A 14,982-nucleotide genomic window follows, 5' to 3' on the forward strand; every position below is an offset into this window, starting at 1 on the left:
ACAAAAGTGCTTTTGAACAGGGTATGGTAGTAGGTGCATGGTGCACCAGTTTGTGTCAAGAACTGCAACACTGCTGGGGTTTTAACACTCAACAGTTTCCTGTGTGTATCAAGAATGGTCCACCACCAAAAGGACATGCAGCCAACTTGACACAACTGTGGGAAGCACTGGAGTCAACATGGTCCAGCATCAGTGGAATGCTTTCGGGATGGCGTATCGCTGCAGAATGCTGTGGTAGCCATGCTGGTTGTGTGCCTTGAATTCTAAATAAATCACTGACAGTGTCACCAGCAAAGCACCCCCACACCATCAAACTTCCACCTCCATGCTTCACGGTGGGAACCACACATGGGGAGATCATCCGTCTCACAAAGACACAGCGGTTGGAACCAGAAATCTCAAATTGGGACTCATCAGACCAAAGGACAGATTTCCACCGGTCTCATGTCCATTGCTCATATTTCTTGGCCCAAGCAAGTCTCTCTTCTTATTGGTGTCTTTTAGTAGTGGTTTCTTTGCAGCAATTCGACCAAGAAGGCCTGATTCACGCAGTCTCCTCTGAACAGTTGATGTTGAGATGTGTCTGTTACTAGAACTCTGTGAAGCATTTATTTGGGCTGCAATTTCTGACGCTGGTAACTCTAATAAACTTATCCTCTGCAGTAGAGGTAACTCTGGGTCTTCCTTTCCTGTGGCGGTCCTCATGAGAGACAGTTTCATCAGAGCATTAGATGTTTTTTGCGACTGCATTTGAAGAAACTTTCAACGTTCTTGTTTGGTTACTACATGATTCCATATGTGTTATTTCATAGTTTTGATGTCTTCACTATTATTCTACAATGTAAAAAATAGCAAAAATAAAGAAAAACCCTGGAATGAGTCAGTGTGTCCAAACTTTTGACTGGTACTGTACTTAGAAACTATCGGCAAATAAACAGACAGACATTAGTTGTTTAACCATATGACATGGTTTACTAGTGGTCCTCACCTCCTGAGCCCAAGGCCCCAGGGCATAGTTGAGTCTCTGGCAGAGCTCTCCCAGGTTGGACAGGCAGCTAGCGCGGACACTGCGGTCCTCGTCCCTCGTCCCCCTCAGGAAGACCCCGATCAGGGGCCGGCCATGGTGGGGTGCCAGGTCACCTGAAACACAGGAAGGAAGATGATAAGGTTTGTATTCTTATTAACGATTATCAATACTGTACTATTGGCTGCCAGCAAAACTGACTACTGGCTACTGACAGGGCTGAGGAAACTTCCCCACGTCTGGTCTGTCCTTCAATGCACCACAGGAGGACATGGCATCACACTACCTGCCTCTTGGTCCAGCTGGTGAAGTTTTTTTAATCTATACAACGAGCTGACTCATTGTTTTTTTGTTTTTACAAAAGGGGGTTGCTAAATCTGCAAAGAAACTAAAATAGAGAAGACGCTTTTCTCCTTTCAGTGTAAGTGTGTGTGCGTGTTTGTGTATCTGTCTTACTAAGGCAGCCCCCCACTGACAGTGCAAAACTTGCTCTATTCCACAACATAAAGCAGTGGGAGTGGAGCCATGGAGTTGGCCAGGTGACTGGTTGTCCAAGTAAGACCCAGATGGGTGGACTGGGCCGTGGTCCCTGCAGCTGAGTCTGCTGGCCCAGTCAGACAGACCCACCATGAGAGGTACCATTCTGCCTGCCCTGGCCTCCACCTTCCAGATACCCATACACACCAGTTCAGCTGGCCACTCCTCAGTCAGAGCCATGTTTCAAAGGATGGTCTTTTATTAACTGCCTTAATAAAAGAGAAAACAGGTGTCGGTTTGTGAATGATTGTGTGTTTTATCTAGGTCAGCAGGCCTGTATTCGTCCAGTTGCTACTCTCATGCTTCCCTTGCCCATGTACTTCTATCTGTTCCTGACTCATTCTAGCTCCTTTGTCCAGTCAGTCAAAACTGTAACTGTACATTTACATCACTCTCAGACCAAGATCTGACCTGGGCCTAAGAATCTCAAGAATTCCTTTGATGGAAATGGATTAATGTGCAATACACTGAAAAAGCAAAGGAAAAGAGGCCTTTTGTGCACTGGGGACACAGTACGTGGTAGGGATGGGCACGGTTAATCGAATATCCTAACAGATGTTAGTATTTGCTTACATGAGTGAGTGTTAAATTATTTTTAGGCCTATTTTAACAATGAAAAAGCTTTACCTGCAAGGATAGAGCATAACATTATAAATTCTTACATTTTTGTATTTTAAATGTAAACTTTGTTTTTATCCCTCCATAGCATTGGTATGCTATGTTCCGCACTTCAAATAGCAATTACAGGTGCACACCTAACAGAGTTTCCACAGGACCTGGCACAGATCAATACAAAATACTCACCAGAAAACCTTTTTGTATTATAATCAGTTCTATCATGGCGAAAATCAGACTTCTCTTTCACTGTTGCTGTTAGCCAAAACTACCTGAGAAAAGGTCCGCTGGTGACCTCTGCCATCATTTTGCATTGTAGAGCAATTTCTGTATTATGATTTTGCATTCTGACTATCCCAGAAAAATATAATGATATTACTTGAATAGTCAAGTAATTTCAAATGCCCATCTGTAGTACGTGGGGGGACACAAAAATAAGATGGGGTGCTACAAAAATAAGATGGGGTGCTAATATGGTTCGATTCAGAATATAGGGTTTGGCGGACGGGGGTATTTTCCCAGATGCATAAGAAAGGGGAGAATGATCCAGAGGAGTGACAAAAGATTCCTGTGGGTATCTAATGGGGTGACAAACCAGCTGAGATGATGTTCTGTTGGGCTAGTGGAGCAGGGCCAATTAGAGACCGTCGCTGGTCTGTCTGGGTGCCTTTCACATCCAAGATAAGGGAGGGGAAGGGGGAATGCCGAATAACCCCTCACTTGTCCCGGGAAAATGGTACTATCGAGATCTGGCAGACAAAACCAGGGAGAGGGAAAAACCACAAACAAGGAATTCTAACAGAGAGGGATAGGTTTCGATATAGTCCCCTCAGTGTGGAACAAGCATGTACTGTCTGTTTTACGACCGTTTTATGACTTTATAATAATTGGGCCTCATACACCGTTAACATAGACCAACACACATGTATGCATAATTAAAATGGAAACACTAACATGAGTAAGCAAATTCACAATCATTCCTACACATCACAAAACAGCCTATGAACCTGTCAAAACCTAGTAAACTGTGTCATTGAGGCTAGCTGCAGGCGCTTCCTTCTCTGTGTGGTCAAATCTACACACCAAAAGATAATAATCTCACTGAGTTAATGAGTCTATTGCTGGAGCCTCTCCCAGGATGTGTGGTGAGCAGGTTTTTAGTAGGTCAGTTAGTTGTGTTGATAATAGTCCACTCACCCATAGCCCTGCTAGCCCTCATCAGCACCTCTCCAACCTTCAGCCGTGTCTCCAGGGACCTCTCCTTCTGAGAGGATGGACCATTCTGGTACTCTTCCTGCAGCCGCAGCAGGATCCTCTCAGGGAAGAAGTCAGCCAACACCGCCAGGCCTGCAGGGAGGAGAGGGACACAGAATGGGTCACTGAGAAACTCTAAGCCCAGCAAAACCTATATACCATGAAGAAGATGCCACTGCAAGTTAATGTCATTCCAGTTTCTAAGGCAAATTAGACGAGATACAACAGTTGTATCCTAGTTATACTTGCTAAAGGAAAGCTAGCTGAAGCCAAAGGTTAATATCACCCCACAAAACTAAAGTAAAAGACCAAAGGTTTACACATGTAAGGTTAAGCATCACCTGGAGACCATCGATTTCCTACCTTGAATGGCTGACAGATACACAAACGTGTCCTCATGTTCCAAGTTCTCCAGGAAGAGCTGGAAGACAAAGCCATTACAGGACACATTACACCAAAGCTGCTCAACGTTCCCATCTGACATCCTATAAAAATTATAATTACACCACTACATCATTTTCTTCATAGTGTTTATAATTTGTCCCAAAACAACCCAACACAAAGAGAAGTACAATAGGATGAAGATTAAAGAGGATCCCCACCCCCCACCAGGTACTGGACTCCCTAGGCTGAGAGGGGGGGGGGGGGGGGGTCGTGGAAGGTGCACACAGAAGGGGTGCTCATTACACTGAATACTAAATGAGATCCAGACCCAGTGTGATAATCCAGTCCCCTCAACCAGATTAACAAGTCCCCATAGACCACACTGCATTCCCCCAGGGTCTCTGATCAACTCCCCTCATCTATTAAACATCCTCTCCACCCAAACAGATAGTAGCCCCCACAGAGACTGGTTCTGCTGCTACTGTCCACGCCTCCAGGGCCTGCGTGAGGCTACGGTGTTAGAGGAACACCCCTCTCAAGGGAGATTGAGACCCTGGAAGTCAGCGATGGAGGTAGAAAGATAGATAACACTGAATCAGAGGGAACCTATTGACCCATTGCCATGACTGCAATGGGTCCCCTGGTTGATACACAGTCAGACCACTGAGTCATATTCTATTAGCTACATGCAATATCTACTGGTTCTCTACCACTCTACTCACCGTGAGGACTTTCTCCTGATTCTGAAGAGCCTCCCTGTCTCCGTTCTGTATGGCCCGTGTTAAGGTTCTCAGGGCCACTGCTCTGGTGGGGACCTCAGGATCACATGCCCCGAGCAGGCAGTCTGAGAAGGCCCTACTGGGGGTGCCACTGGAGGGCTCACTGCTGCTACTGCTGCCACCCCTCCCACCTGACTGCCCCCCATCAGGAGCAGACACCCCTGCAGGACCCTGGCCAGCCCCAGATGACACCCTCTGGGATAGATAAGTTTTCTGGGCCAGACTATCACCAGAGCTGCTCTGTGTTCTAAGGTTGGGGATACAGGTCTGAATTGGGGCTCGGGTGTTAGGCGTTTGAGTAGTGTGTGTGCTGGGGTTGTTATGAAGGGTGGGTGAGTAGAGTCTTGTTTGGGAGACTTGCGAGGGACTTGTTTGTGTCTTGAAGTTTTTCTTAGTAGGCACGTTATTGTCCATTTTGGGACTTTGATATTGAGTGGCTCGTGTCACGTTGTCAGGTTGGTAGGCACCGTGTGTGGCAATGGCGGCTCGCAGGTCTGAGGCCAGCTCCTGGATGACCACCTCAGGGTGCCTCTGAGAAATCTCCTTCAGAGGTGGGAGGAGCCGGGACATTGAGGAGTAGTCCTCAGCACTCAGCTGCGACAAGGAGAGAGAGAGACATCAAAACAAAATGCCACATATCATACAGTATGATACCATACTCAATTACAGTAGTATCAAAGGTAAAGCCTGTTGCCTGAATAGAATGGTGTGTGTTCCCTAGCTGTGTGCAGTACCGGTGAGGGTCCTGACAGCAGAGTGGCCACCAGGCCCATTCCCATGCTGAGTGTCTGGGTCTCAACTGGACTTGCAGCAGCCCGGACCTGGTCCAAACCCACACAGGTCCTCTGCAGCATGGCCATGATGAACTCCACCACCTAGGACAGGACACACAGACAGACGTATCAGTTACAAGACGGACGGACAGACAGCTGCATGTATACAAACCACACATTTCCTACCAAGAGGTGTATATTAACTAGTGCTATTAAATTCTCACACCCACAGATTTAAACATAAAAAAGTTTTAAAATGTCTCTGCAAAAACCCCTGGCTGAGGGCCCTCAAGATAAAATGGCTAAAAATACTGCTTATCAACTGAAGTGAAGACAGTTTATCACAGAAGTTTCCTAATCTGAGAGTGAATGGTTTTCCTCTGGCAAAATGGCACAGCACTAGCCCTGGGTCTTTTACCTAATCAGAGATAGACCACACTATTCTTAGAGCTCTTAAAGTATTACTCATCATGCCCTCATTCCTTAATAAGGAGGCCCAGAGGACCAGTGTTCTGTAAAGCCCTGATGCGGAGGGAGAGACAGAAAGACTTAAAGTTAAAGTTTGATAAAAGCTCATCACAAAACTATAAGCGGAAAGATGGTGAACATTAACTGAGATAATAACATAAATGATGGGAGAATGAAAATTTAGAGCTGGAAATAAATAGTTAAGCAGTGAAAAACAAATACTCAAGTCAATCAACTGTTGGCATCTGACATGATCCAATCTTGAACAGGAGCAAGGTTATTGAGTTTAGCTGTGGGGTGTATACCAGTAGTTACCTGGGTTGGCTTGCGTAGCAGTAGAGTGTGTGGTAGGCCCTCACACATGACAGCCAGCACCTGCAGTAGGGCCAGCTTCTGACCCCTCCCCGTGACTTTCCCTAACAGATGCTGCTCCAGCTGCAGTAGTGTCATGGCTGACGTGTCCACTTCCTGCTCCTCTTCCTCCTCCTCTGCAGCCCAGCAAGTCAGCGCCTACCAGGGAAGAGAGCGTCCATATTTACACACCAACCCCATCTGGGGAACGCAGCAGGACAATACTGGCCAAAGCCATAGGCTGCCTCTCTGTCTGTGTCTGTGTCTGTGTCTGTGTCTCTGTGTCTGTCTGTGTCTCGGTGTGTGGTACATTAGCTACCTGCAGCAGCTCCAGGAAGAAGTCTCCAGGCAGGTCACTATCCTTCATCTCAGCCAGCAGCTGGGCCAGACACTCCACCCTCCACTGCTCCCCAGACACCTTCTCATACAGAGCATCATCCTCATCACTGAGACATGAAGGGTAGAGGAGACCGACACACATGATGGGAGAGACTTGGGGCATGATTGTATATTTAAATTTTTTTTTCTAACATGACTGGATAGGTGTACTTGCAGTTTCCACTACATTACATCCATCAATCCCAGTCATCAGATCAGTGATAACAACCCCTCCGCCCAATGAAGGGGCTTTACTAGCATCTTCTTCTCATATGGGAGCATTGGAGACCAGTAATTGTGTGATGTTGAATGCCAGTCACCTGATGGTCTCTGAGGGGTTAAGCTGTGCCCCTCCGTCACTACCAGGGGTGAAGTGGAAGCCAGAGGCCACCCCGCCTGCCCCTCCATCCATGGCACACAGCTGCTGTAGGGTTGAGAGGGCTACAGGAAGCTCAGATTTGCCAAAGTACCAGAGCAGGATCTCCTGACAGGGGGCGCTGTGGAGCACACAGCATACACATACACAGGGAAAAGTTAGAAACGACCTAAAAAGCAGAGACTGATCCACGACAAGATACAGGTGAAACCATTGTTATATCGCTGAAGTGACCATCACAAATAGGGCTTCTTGAGACTATATAGTAATAGCCAGATAGAGAAATACTCAGCAGTTGAAGCATTTCAATAACAGAGAACTGACCGTAGGTGGGAAGCATTCTTTTTGGTGAAGCAGTACAGATCGAAGAGAACAGGAATCACTTCTCCCAGAGCCTTCAGCAAAGGAGCAGACGGGCTGTTCCCCACCACACAGATCTGAGAGATAGAGATGGAAGGAGAGAGTGATACAGTAAATCTCTAGGTTTGGCCTATACATGGTTGAGTTAATCGTCTGTGTTCCACTCACCTTAAACACGTCCTCCGCACAGCGCGTCAGCTCCCATTCCTCCACTGTGACCTGGGTTTGACCCTCCCCTGACAAATACAGACATACTCAGTGCCTGGAGCCACCCAAGCTGTGTCTGAACTTAGAGGTTCATGTTCAGCATCACGTAAGCAAGCACTTACAGCCAGCAGACATCTTTAATCGTGAGCCAGAATTTCGCTAGCTAAAAAACCCCCGCTGAATTCAGCGAGGGACAATACCTACAGAATAGAGGATAATTGTTTTCACACACACATAATACAAGTTAAAAAAATATAGTAACTGGGGCAGGATTTAAATAAAACGTAGATACTATTCAAAACACAAAACAGAAAGAGGCTAAGGATGAGTCTCATAGGGTAGATGTGTCCTGTGTTGGTTAAGTGGATAAATGAGGAGTTCTTTGCTGATGCAGATTTGCTGTGTCTGTGTCCTATCTGTCAGAGCAGCAGCCAGACCACAGGCCTGTTAACAGCAGGGGGACATCCATATTCAATTAGCCCAACTTTACGGAGTGCTCCTCAAGCAATACCACAATTTACATACACAGGCATGGGCACCCATACATGTACACACAAACAAACCCAAAACACACACACGTGCACACACACAGGCACATATTCAGACGCAGGCACGCACACACACAAGTAAATACCAAGTGTCATTTTCAGAGTGGTAAGGACATTGACCGGCAGACTCTAATTAAAAGCCAGCGGAGTCCATCTCTGCAGCAGTGTCAATTTCCCTGATGCACAGACCAAATCATTTGATAGAAAGCGGTGAGCAGCTGCAATCAGCTCTGCAAGCTAACAACAGTGGTGGTTATTTTTCAGTTATATAGCCAACAGAAGTTGTAATTTTTAACAAACCAACATACACTACATGACCAAAAGTATGTGAACACCTGCTCGAACATCTCATTCCAAAATCATGAGCATGAATATGGAGTTGGTCCCCCCTTTGCTGTTATAACAGCCTCCACTCTTCTGGGAAGGCTTTCCACTAGATGTTGGAACATTGCTGCAGGGACTTGCTTCCATTCAGCCACAAGAGCATTAGTGAGGTTGGGCACTGAGATTGGGCGATTAGGACTGGCCAGTAGTCGGCGTTCCAATTTATCCCAAAGGTGTTTGATGGGGTTGAGGTCAGTGCTCTGTGCAGGTTAGTCAAGATCTTCTACATCGATCTCGACAAACCATTTCTGTTTGGACCTCTCTTTGTGCTCGGGAGCAAACTATTGCCATAGTTGGAAGCACAGAATTGTCTAGAATGTCATTGTATGCTGTAGTTTTAAGATTTCCCTTCACGCTACAGCATGTAGCTGAGCCGTTGTTGCACCTAGATGTTTCCACTTCACAATAAAAGCACTTACGGTTGACCGGGGAAGCTCTAGCACGGCAGAAATTTGACGAACTGACTTGTTGGAAAGGTGGCATCCTATGACGGTGCCACATTGAAAATCACTGAGCTCTTCAGTAAGGGCCATTCTACTGCCAATGTTTGTCTATAGAGATTGCATGGCTGTGTGCTTGATTTTATACACCTGTCAGCAACGGGTGTGGCTGAAATAGCTGAATCCACTAATTTGAAGGGATGTCCACATACTTTTGCATATATAGTTTAGGTAACTAATTAGTACATTTGTTCTCTCAGAGATACTGCACAGCTTGCACTGACCTGTCATCCGGCCACAGCGGTGAAGGGAGCTGAAGAGGGGAGTGAGCAGGTACTGCAGGGCAAACATTGGGCAGTCCTGCACCATGGTGAGAGCCGCCCTGGTGGCCACACGCTGGAACTGCTGAGCTGTCAGCTTGTCTCTGAAGTGCAGAAGCTCCAGAATCTGACCATTATGACAGAATATTATTACCAGAATGAATCTAGAAATGATCATGACTTTTATGCCGGTATGTACAGCAAGTTAAATTTCCATAAATCTTTAAAAACATGACAGGTTTACCTGGGGGCAAACCTGACTGTAGTAGCTGTCTGAAGATAGAGACTGCTGAGGGCAGGCTGCTAGGATCCTGGCTACACCATCACATTTCCTCCAATCAGACTCTCCTCCTATTAGAGAGAGAGGGAACAAAAAGTGAAACTGCATAATTATAAAGCAGGTAAGAATGACACTTATGTGTCACTCATCACAACTGATAATACCTAAGTGTTTGGTAGATGTTTCTTGCCCATCTCATGGCCAGGGTTTTCTAAATGTTCCCCCTACGTCTCCAGCTGAGCTCACCTGCGCCTCCCTCTAGGATAGCCCTCACCACAGACTGGACTCCATTGGGCTGCATCAGCCTCTCAGACAGCACCTGCCCACACAGACGCCTCAGCCATGGGGGAGCCTGGCTCAGAGGGCTCCTATTGCCACCACTAGTACCAGGGCCTGGAGGGGCCTGGAAGGGCAGAGAGACATTTACATTTGAGTAATTTAGCAGATTCTCTTATCCAGAGCGACTTTGTGCATTCATCTTAAGATAGCTAAGTAAGTAATGCCCTTTTAGTGTAAGAGCTGTTTGGAATTTTGCCTTGCATGTTGACCTTAGTTAATAAACTAGTAAGAAAGAGTTCTAAACCTCTTTGCCAATAACAGAGAGTTTTCAGTATCCCCTCCCCACTCAGACCACTCCCAGACAGTCCTAGCAAAATTACTGCTTGAGAAATGCTCTTTGCTAATGTAGCACATGGGGATGTGTGAAACTTACTCCTCAGCCTGAAGTGTCCCCACTGTTTAAAAAGACCGGCGCCAGATGCCAGGTCAGTGCAAGCTGGTAAGATGCTTGAGGAGGGTGGTCACGTGTGCTAGCAAGGCAGGGGTCCCGAGTTTGCGCCAGGTATGGCCCGATTCGGGAGGAAGTGGTACTCGCTAAACAAGCATCGTGACTTCCTTTACACTAAGAAGCTATTTGTGTTTATTTTTTACCATTTGAATTGAAAACACAGTAAGGTACTTAATTATTTCCCAGAAATAATTTGATATTGAGATAAAGCAGTTGCATTGGACCTTTAAGATACTCTTTGAAGATCATACCAGAGTTACCATCAGCAGGGTCAAAAACAACCAGATGTTTACAGTTTTCAGGAAAAATGGAAAGAGCCTGTGGCGAGATTTCCGCTTTCAGACGTTAACAAGTTGATACTCCATCTTAACTCCTCCTCCACATTTACTGGATTGGATGAATAGTACATTAGAGAATCTCCCTCTACAGTTTTTTCTCTCTTGTTATGATCAAAAAGAAAGAAAGGCCACTCAGGTGTTTCTTTAGGCCTGCTACATTCGGTTACACCAGAGTAGACAGACACAGCACCATATACAAGTACATAGAGGAAAACATACTGATATGTAATGGTGTACAGATACTTCACTGCGCTCTACCTGTTTGGGACCGCCTTGGAGAATAAGCAGCTCTTTGATAACGATTGGCTGGTAGACTTTCCCCAAGAGTTTTTGAAGAGCCTTCCTGCAGTTCTTGCGTTCCTCCTTACTGATCTCCTACATTATCAAAAGAGTGATCAAAAGAGTGAGCCTGCTTGTTCCTCTGCTTAATACTTCCACCATCTAGTGGCAAAAGGGTGTTATGACAATCCTATCAAACTGATATCCAAATCCATGATATCAAGTTATAATAATACCATTCATATTCAACATCGTCAGGCCGGAACAGTGAATTACCTTCTCTTCCTTAGTGGTGCCTTTCTCTGGGCGGTGGGGGCGGTATCCTAGCTGGCATAGCGCTGCCATGACATCTCCCAGGTGGCGAGTGTAGACCATGGTGGCCAGTGATGACAGCACACACAGCTCCAGCAGAACAGCAGTGGTGGTCAGGAGACGGCGCTCAGGGACAGGGGCCACATCATGACACACCAACCCCTCCACCAACTTCCCAAATGCTGACCTGCGCCCCAGGGGCACCCCCACCCCCAGGGCCAGGTAGGGGCAGAGGCCCAGGGAGACAACGAATTGAAGAGCTGCACCAAGTGTCTTCTGTTGGGCCACGCTCAGCACGTCAGGAGGCAGAGGAGGGGCCATCTCAGGGGTCCGCAGTCTGGACATAGCAGGACTGGGGGCTTGGTTGAAGAGCTCTAGCTGGAGAGTGAGGTTACGGGCCAGGCTTAGCAACAGCAACAGACACTCCTGGACAAAGCTCCATGTGACGTCCTCTGTATCGGTGCAGATCCAGGGCACCCCTGCCCTCACCTCCTCCCGCAGGCTGCGCACCTCGTACAGGCCATTCTCCCCCTGCAGACGCTCCTCCAGCAGGTCCTGGTTGGCTTGGAGTGCAGCCATCAGTGCCTCCTGTTCAGTGTGTTGAGTACCATGCACTGTGGTCTCTGGAGGGGACATATAGGGTCAGCAGACACACATAAATCCAGACAAATTTAGTCAAAGCCCATTGATTGAGCTGATTTACCAAGCTAGCTAGTAACAGCGCGTTTTCTTCTGACATGGATAAAATGAAATGCAGTATAGCGGATCAAATTAAACGTAAGACAGGGTTCCCGTATCATATGTGGCTAATCTAGCTAGCACTGTACACATATATGTTAATGAGGAACGTATTTAGCTAAATCACACTGAATGTTAACTTACCTCCGATAGGTTTAGTGAGGACACTAAGTGCAGACAGTATGGCTGAAGTCATATTTATGTTTTATTTCGCTACAGCAGAGGTCCTGCAGTTTTCTTTTCAAGACCCGCTACTCATTTTTAGCCATGCTACTAAAAACAGTTGTCGCCGAAAGTATACGTAATATTGTGGGTAGCTCAGGAGTGCATCCGATTGGTCATAATTTCATAGATTTGAAAGCATAAAATAGGGATAAAGAAATGGCGGATGCCTAGAAGGAATTGCTGCCATGATGTTGGCTATAGATCAGGGACTTCAACTGCGCTGATTCTCAAATCTAAAAAAAAAACATGTATGGCTATTAATGTAATAATGCAGCGCTTTCCATTGCGCGTTTTTTTGTTTAGCCTATGTAATAACGTTATTATACATTATGACCACCATGAAGCTAAATCAATATTTAATCCTAAATGAATTAACCTTGTCTACTGATCAAGTGGTCAAGCTTATTGGTCAAGTGTATAGAAAATCTGTCATTCTTGAATGTGTAGGCTGGACTAAATAAAGCAAGAGGGGCAGATATTTCATTAGGAATCTTTATTAAGGAATCAACAATAAAATCCCATAAATGATGCTACATTTCTATAAATGCATCACTACCAATCAATATCCATGGATATTTAGATATATATATTATTATTTTATTTTTATTTAACCTTTTTTTAACTAGGCAAGTCAGTTAAAAACAAATTCTTAATTACAATAACCGCCTACACTGGCCAAACCTGGACAACGCTGGGCCAATTGTGCGCCGCCCTATGAGACTCCCAATCTTGACCGGTTGTGATACAGCCTGGATTCGAACTAGGGTGTCTGTAGTGATGCCCCAAGCACTGAAATGCAGTGCCTTAGACCGGCGCAGCTGGGAAACAGCAACAGAAGAACACATGAATGTTGAAAGGAATAGGCAGGCCTATTAACAAAAGTCACCAAAAACCATGTATAAATAGAGCTTTAGAACATTTAGAACATAGCTAGTTCAATAAATAGTCAATAGATCATTAAATAAATACAATCTTGCAACATAAATATTGTACACAAATAATTTTGTCTCATATAGAAATGCATGTATTCTCGATAGCTTATTATCCATAAGCATATTAAGTGCAATACTTTCAATAGCGTAAGTGCATTTTAAAAACAAACAACAAAATGTGAAACATGTCACGACAGTTTGTCTAAAAAATGTCCTCTATGAGAGGCAATCATATCCTACTCCTAACACAGGTGCAGGCAACGGGCACTTTGACAAAGTGTGATGTAAGTGAGTATTTTTCTGGGTTGTTCAGGCATACGGTCTTCATCAAAACCATCTGGGTTTGCTCTATAGGCACAGAGTTATATGCATGATGTTGGGCCCCGTGGTGTCCGGGCCCTTTAATGATGAGGCATCCCTCGCATAGACATTCAGCAACAACAATCTTTTCAGGGAATCGTCCCTCCACGCTATCGATGCTAAGGGAAAAGTGGCAATTCAGTTATCCAAATATCCAATTATTAATCAATGCTATTCGAAAATGTAATTCCCAACCATATGGCATTCACATTTACTCAAATGATGTTACTGTCAGACTGATAATATTATGGATGCACGGCTAAAACAATGTTCGACCTATCAAAAGGTATTTACTTCGAGTAGAAAGAGATGCCTTACCTGTACCGCCAGGGGGAGACTGAACGATTGTTGTAGTCTACTGACTGTGAACGAAGCACAGTGGGGCAGGTCTTCTTCATACCCAGTTTGTGATACTGTGTTTCATCAATATGAACATCTGTCTGGTACCGGTTTCGGTGAAGGATCTTGAGAGCTCTATGCTCCAGTTTTTCTGTACTGAAGCATCTCTTAAACTTGTGTGCCTCTGATGTCCATGTACATTTAGCAATAACAAGTCCAAGTAAAATTAGAGTCTGCAAAGGAATGATGAAATAAATTAATGGAAATTTGGAAATTGCCATTTGAGTAAGGCCTATCCATAATGATGGATCAGAAGGCAACCCAACATGAATCGAGGTGTATATACTTCATTCCATCAGGGCAGTCAATCTCTCACTTACCTGCATAATCTTGAATTGGCCTGGCATGTTAAAATATCAAATATCTTGGTAGTAGAGGAGCCCAGGTGATTTTGCTCGGTTTGTGCCATCATGCCCATGCTCCTACACAATTTATAGGCAAGTCTACAATCTGCTTGGGGAAATCCACATGTAGGAGGAAATGGAATATTGAGTTCCCTGCATCCTCTTTCCTACAGTGAGTGTCTACATTAAGATTACATCACCTGTTATTAAATTCATTTATATGAGCTCATGTGATTTATACTATAGCTTATACACATATAGATTTTTTTATCTGATGTAATTACTATATTTACGCTGACGACAGATCTAATATCAGACAACCTGCATCCCCTAGTCATTTATGACTGACAGTAATCTTACTGATATGTTCTCAGTCAAGACAGAAGCTAGGAATTATGAAGAAATGTAACAAAACTGTTCATTAACACATACAACGCTAAAACTGATTCGATCTGCATCCATCTATAAATGTAGCCTAATTGTGACTTATCCTACTACACCTTTTCACAGTTTTCTACTAATATTAAATGTAACATACAATTATATATGTTTAAATTATGGCTAATTTAGTTGTTAGACCAATGGGCTTTTGCTTTGTTGATGATTTTGCTTTGTTCATCAGAGCATGATGCTTAAATTCTCATTACAGCTGCTTCACTAGGCAACCTCATCAGCCTTCCTACAAGACCACAACTTTCTCCTGCAGCATGGGTCTTCCCACTCTGATGCAATCAATGGTTTTCATCAGGACAGCCACTTCAACAGTTATTTTTTTTTTCAAGTGTATGAT

At 44.9% G+C, this 14,982-nt stretch overlaps 2 protein-coding genes across 2 annotated transcripts in view; both read right to left on the reverse strand.

Annotated features, from left to right (window-relative positions):
* Window positions 1-12,246, reverse strand: part of tango6 (transport and golgi organization 6 homolog (Drosophila)) — a 37,337-nt gene extending 25,091 nt beyond the window's left edge. The window contains exons 1-16 of the mRNA XM_055934342.1: window positions 12,077-12,246; window positions 11,159-11,817; window positions 10,862-10,978; window positions 9,725-9,881; window positions 9,443-9,549; window positions 9,163-9,325; window positions 7,468-7,535; window positions 7,264-7,376; window positions 6,884-7,060; window positions 6,505-6,631; window positions 6,150-6,344; window positions 5,328-5,468; window positions 4,537-5,187; window positions 3,794-3,851; window positions 3,374-3,523; window positions 989-1,140 (exon numbers count right to left, since the gene is read on the reverse strand). Of these exons, the coding sequence (XP_055790317.1) occupies window positions 989-1,140; window positions 3,374-3,523; window positions 3,794-3,851; window positions 4,537-5,187; window positions 5,328-5,468; window positions 6,150-6,344; window positions 6,505-6,631; window positions 6,884-7,060; window positions 7,264-7,376; window positions 7,468-7,535; window positions 9,163-9,325; window positions 9,443-9,549; window positions 9,725-9,881; window positions 10,862-10,978; window positions 11,159-11,817; window positions 12,077-12,128 (3,087 nt within the window). The 5' untranslated portion in view covers window positions 12,129-12,246. The remainder of the gene's footprint in view (window positions 1-988; window positions 1,141-3,373; window positions 3,524-3,793; window positions 3,852-4,536; window positions 5,188-5,327; window positions 5,469-6,149; window positions 6,345-6,504; window positions 6,632-6,883; window positions 7,061-7,263; window positions 7,377-7,467; window positions 7,536-9,162; window positions 9,326-9,442; window positions 9,550-9,724; window positions 9,882-10,861; window positions 10,979-11,158; window positions 11,818-12,076) is intronic.
* Window positions 12,247-13,318: 1,072 nt separating this feature from the next.
* LOC129861785 (interleukin-17C-like) lies at window positions 13,319-14,195 on the reverse strand. Its single transcript, XM_055932936.1, has 3 exons — window positions 14,169-14,195; window positions 13,768-14,021; window positions 13,319-13,568 (listed from the first exon to the last, which is right to left on the reverse strand). The coding sequence occupies exons 1-3, from the start codon at window positions 14,193-14,195 to the stop codon at window positions 13,319-13,321; spliced, it is 531 nt and encodes a 176-aa protein (XP_055788911.1).
* Window positions 14,196-14,982: the final 787 nt, after the last annotated feature.

Source organism: Salvelinus fontinalis, chromosome 9 (genome assembly GCF_029448725.1).
Source record: "Salvelinus fontinalis isolate EN_2023a chromosome 9, ASM2944872v1, whole genome shotgun sequence".
NCBI classification, from domain to species: Eukaryota; Metazoa; Chordata; class Actinopteri; order Salmoniformes; family Salmonidae; genus Salvelinus; species Salvelinus fontinalis.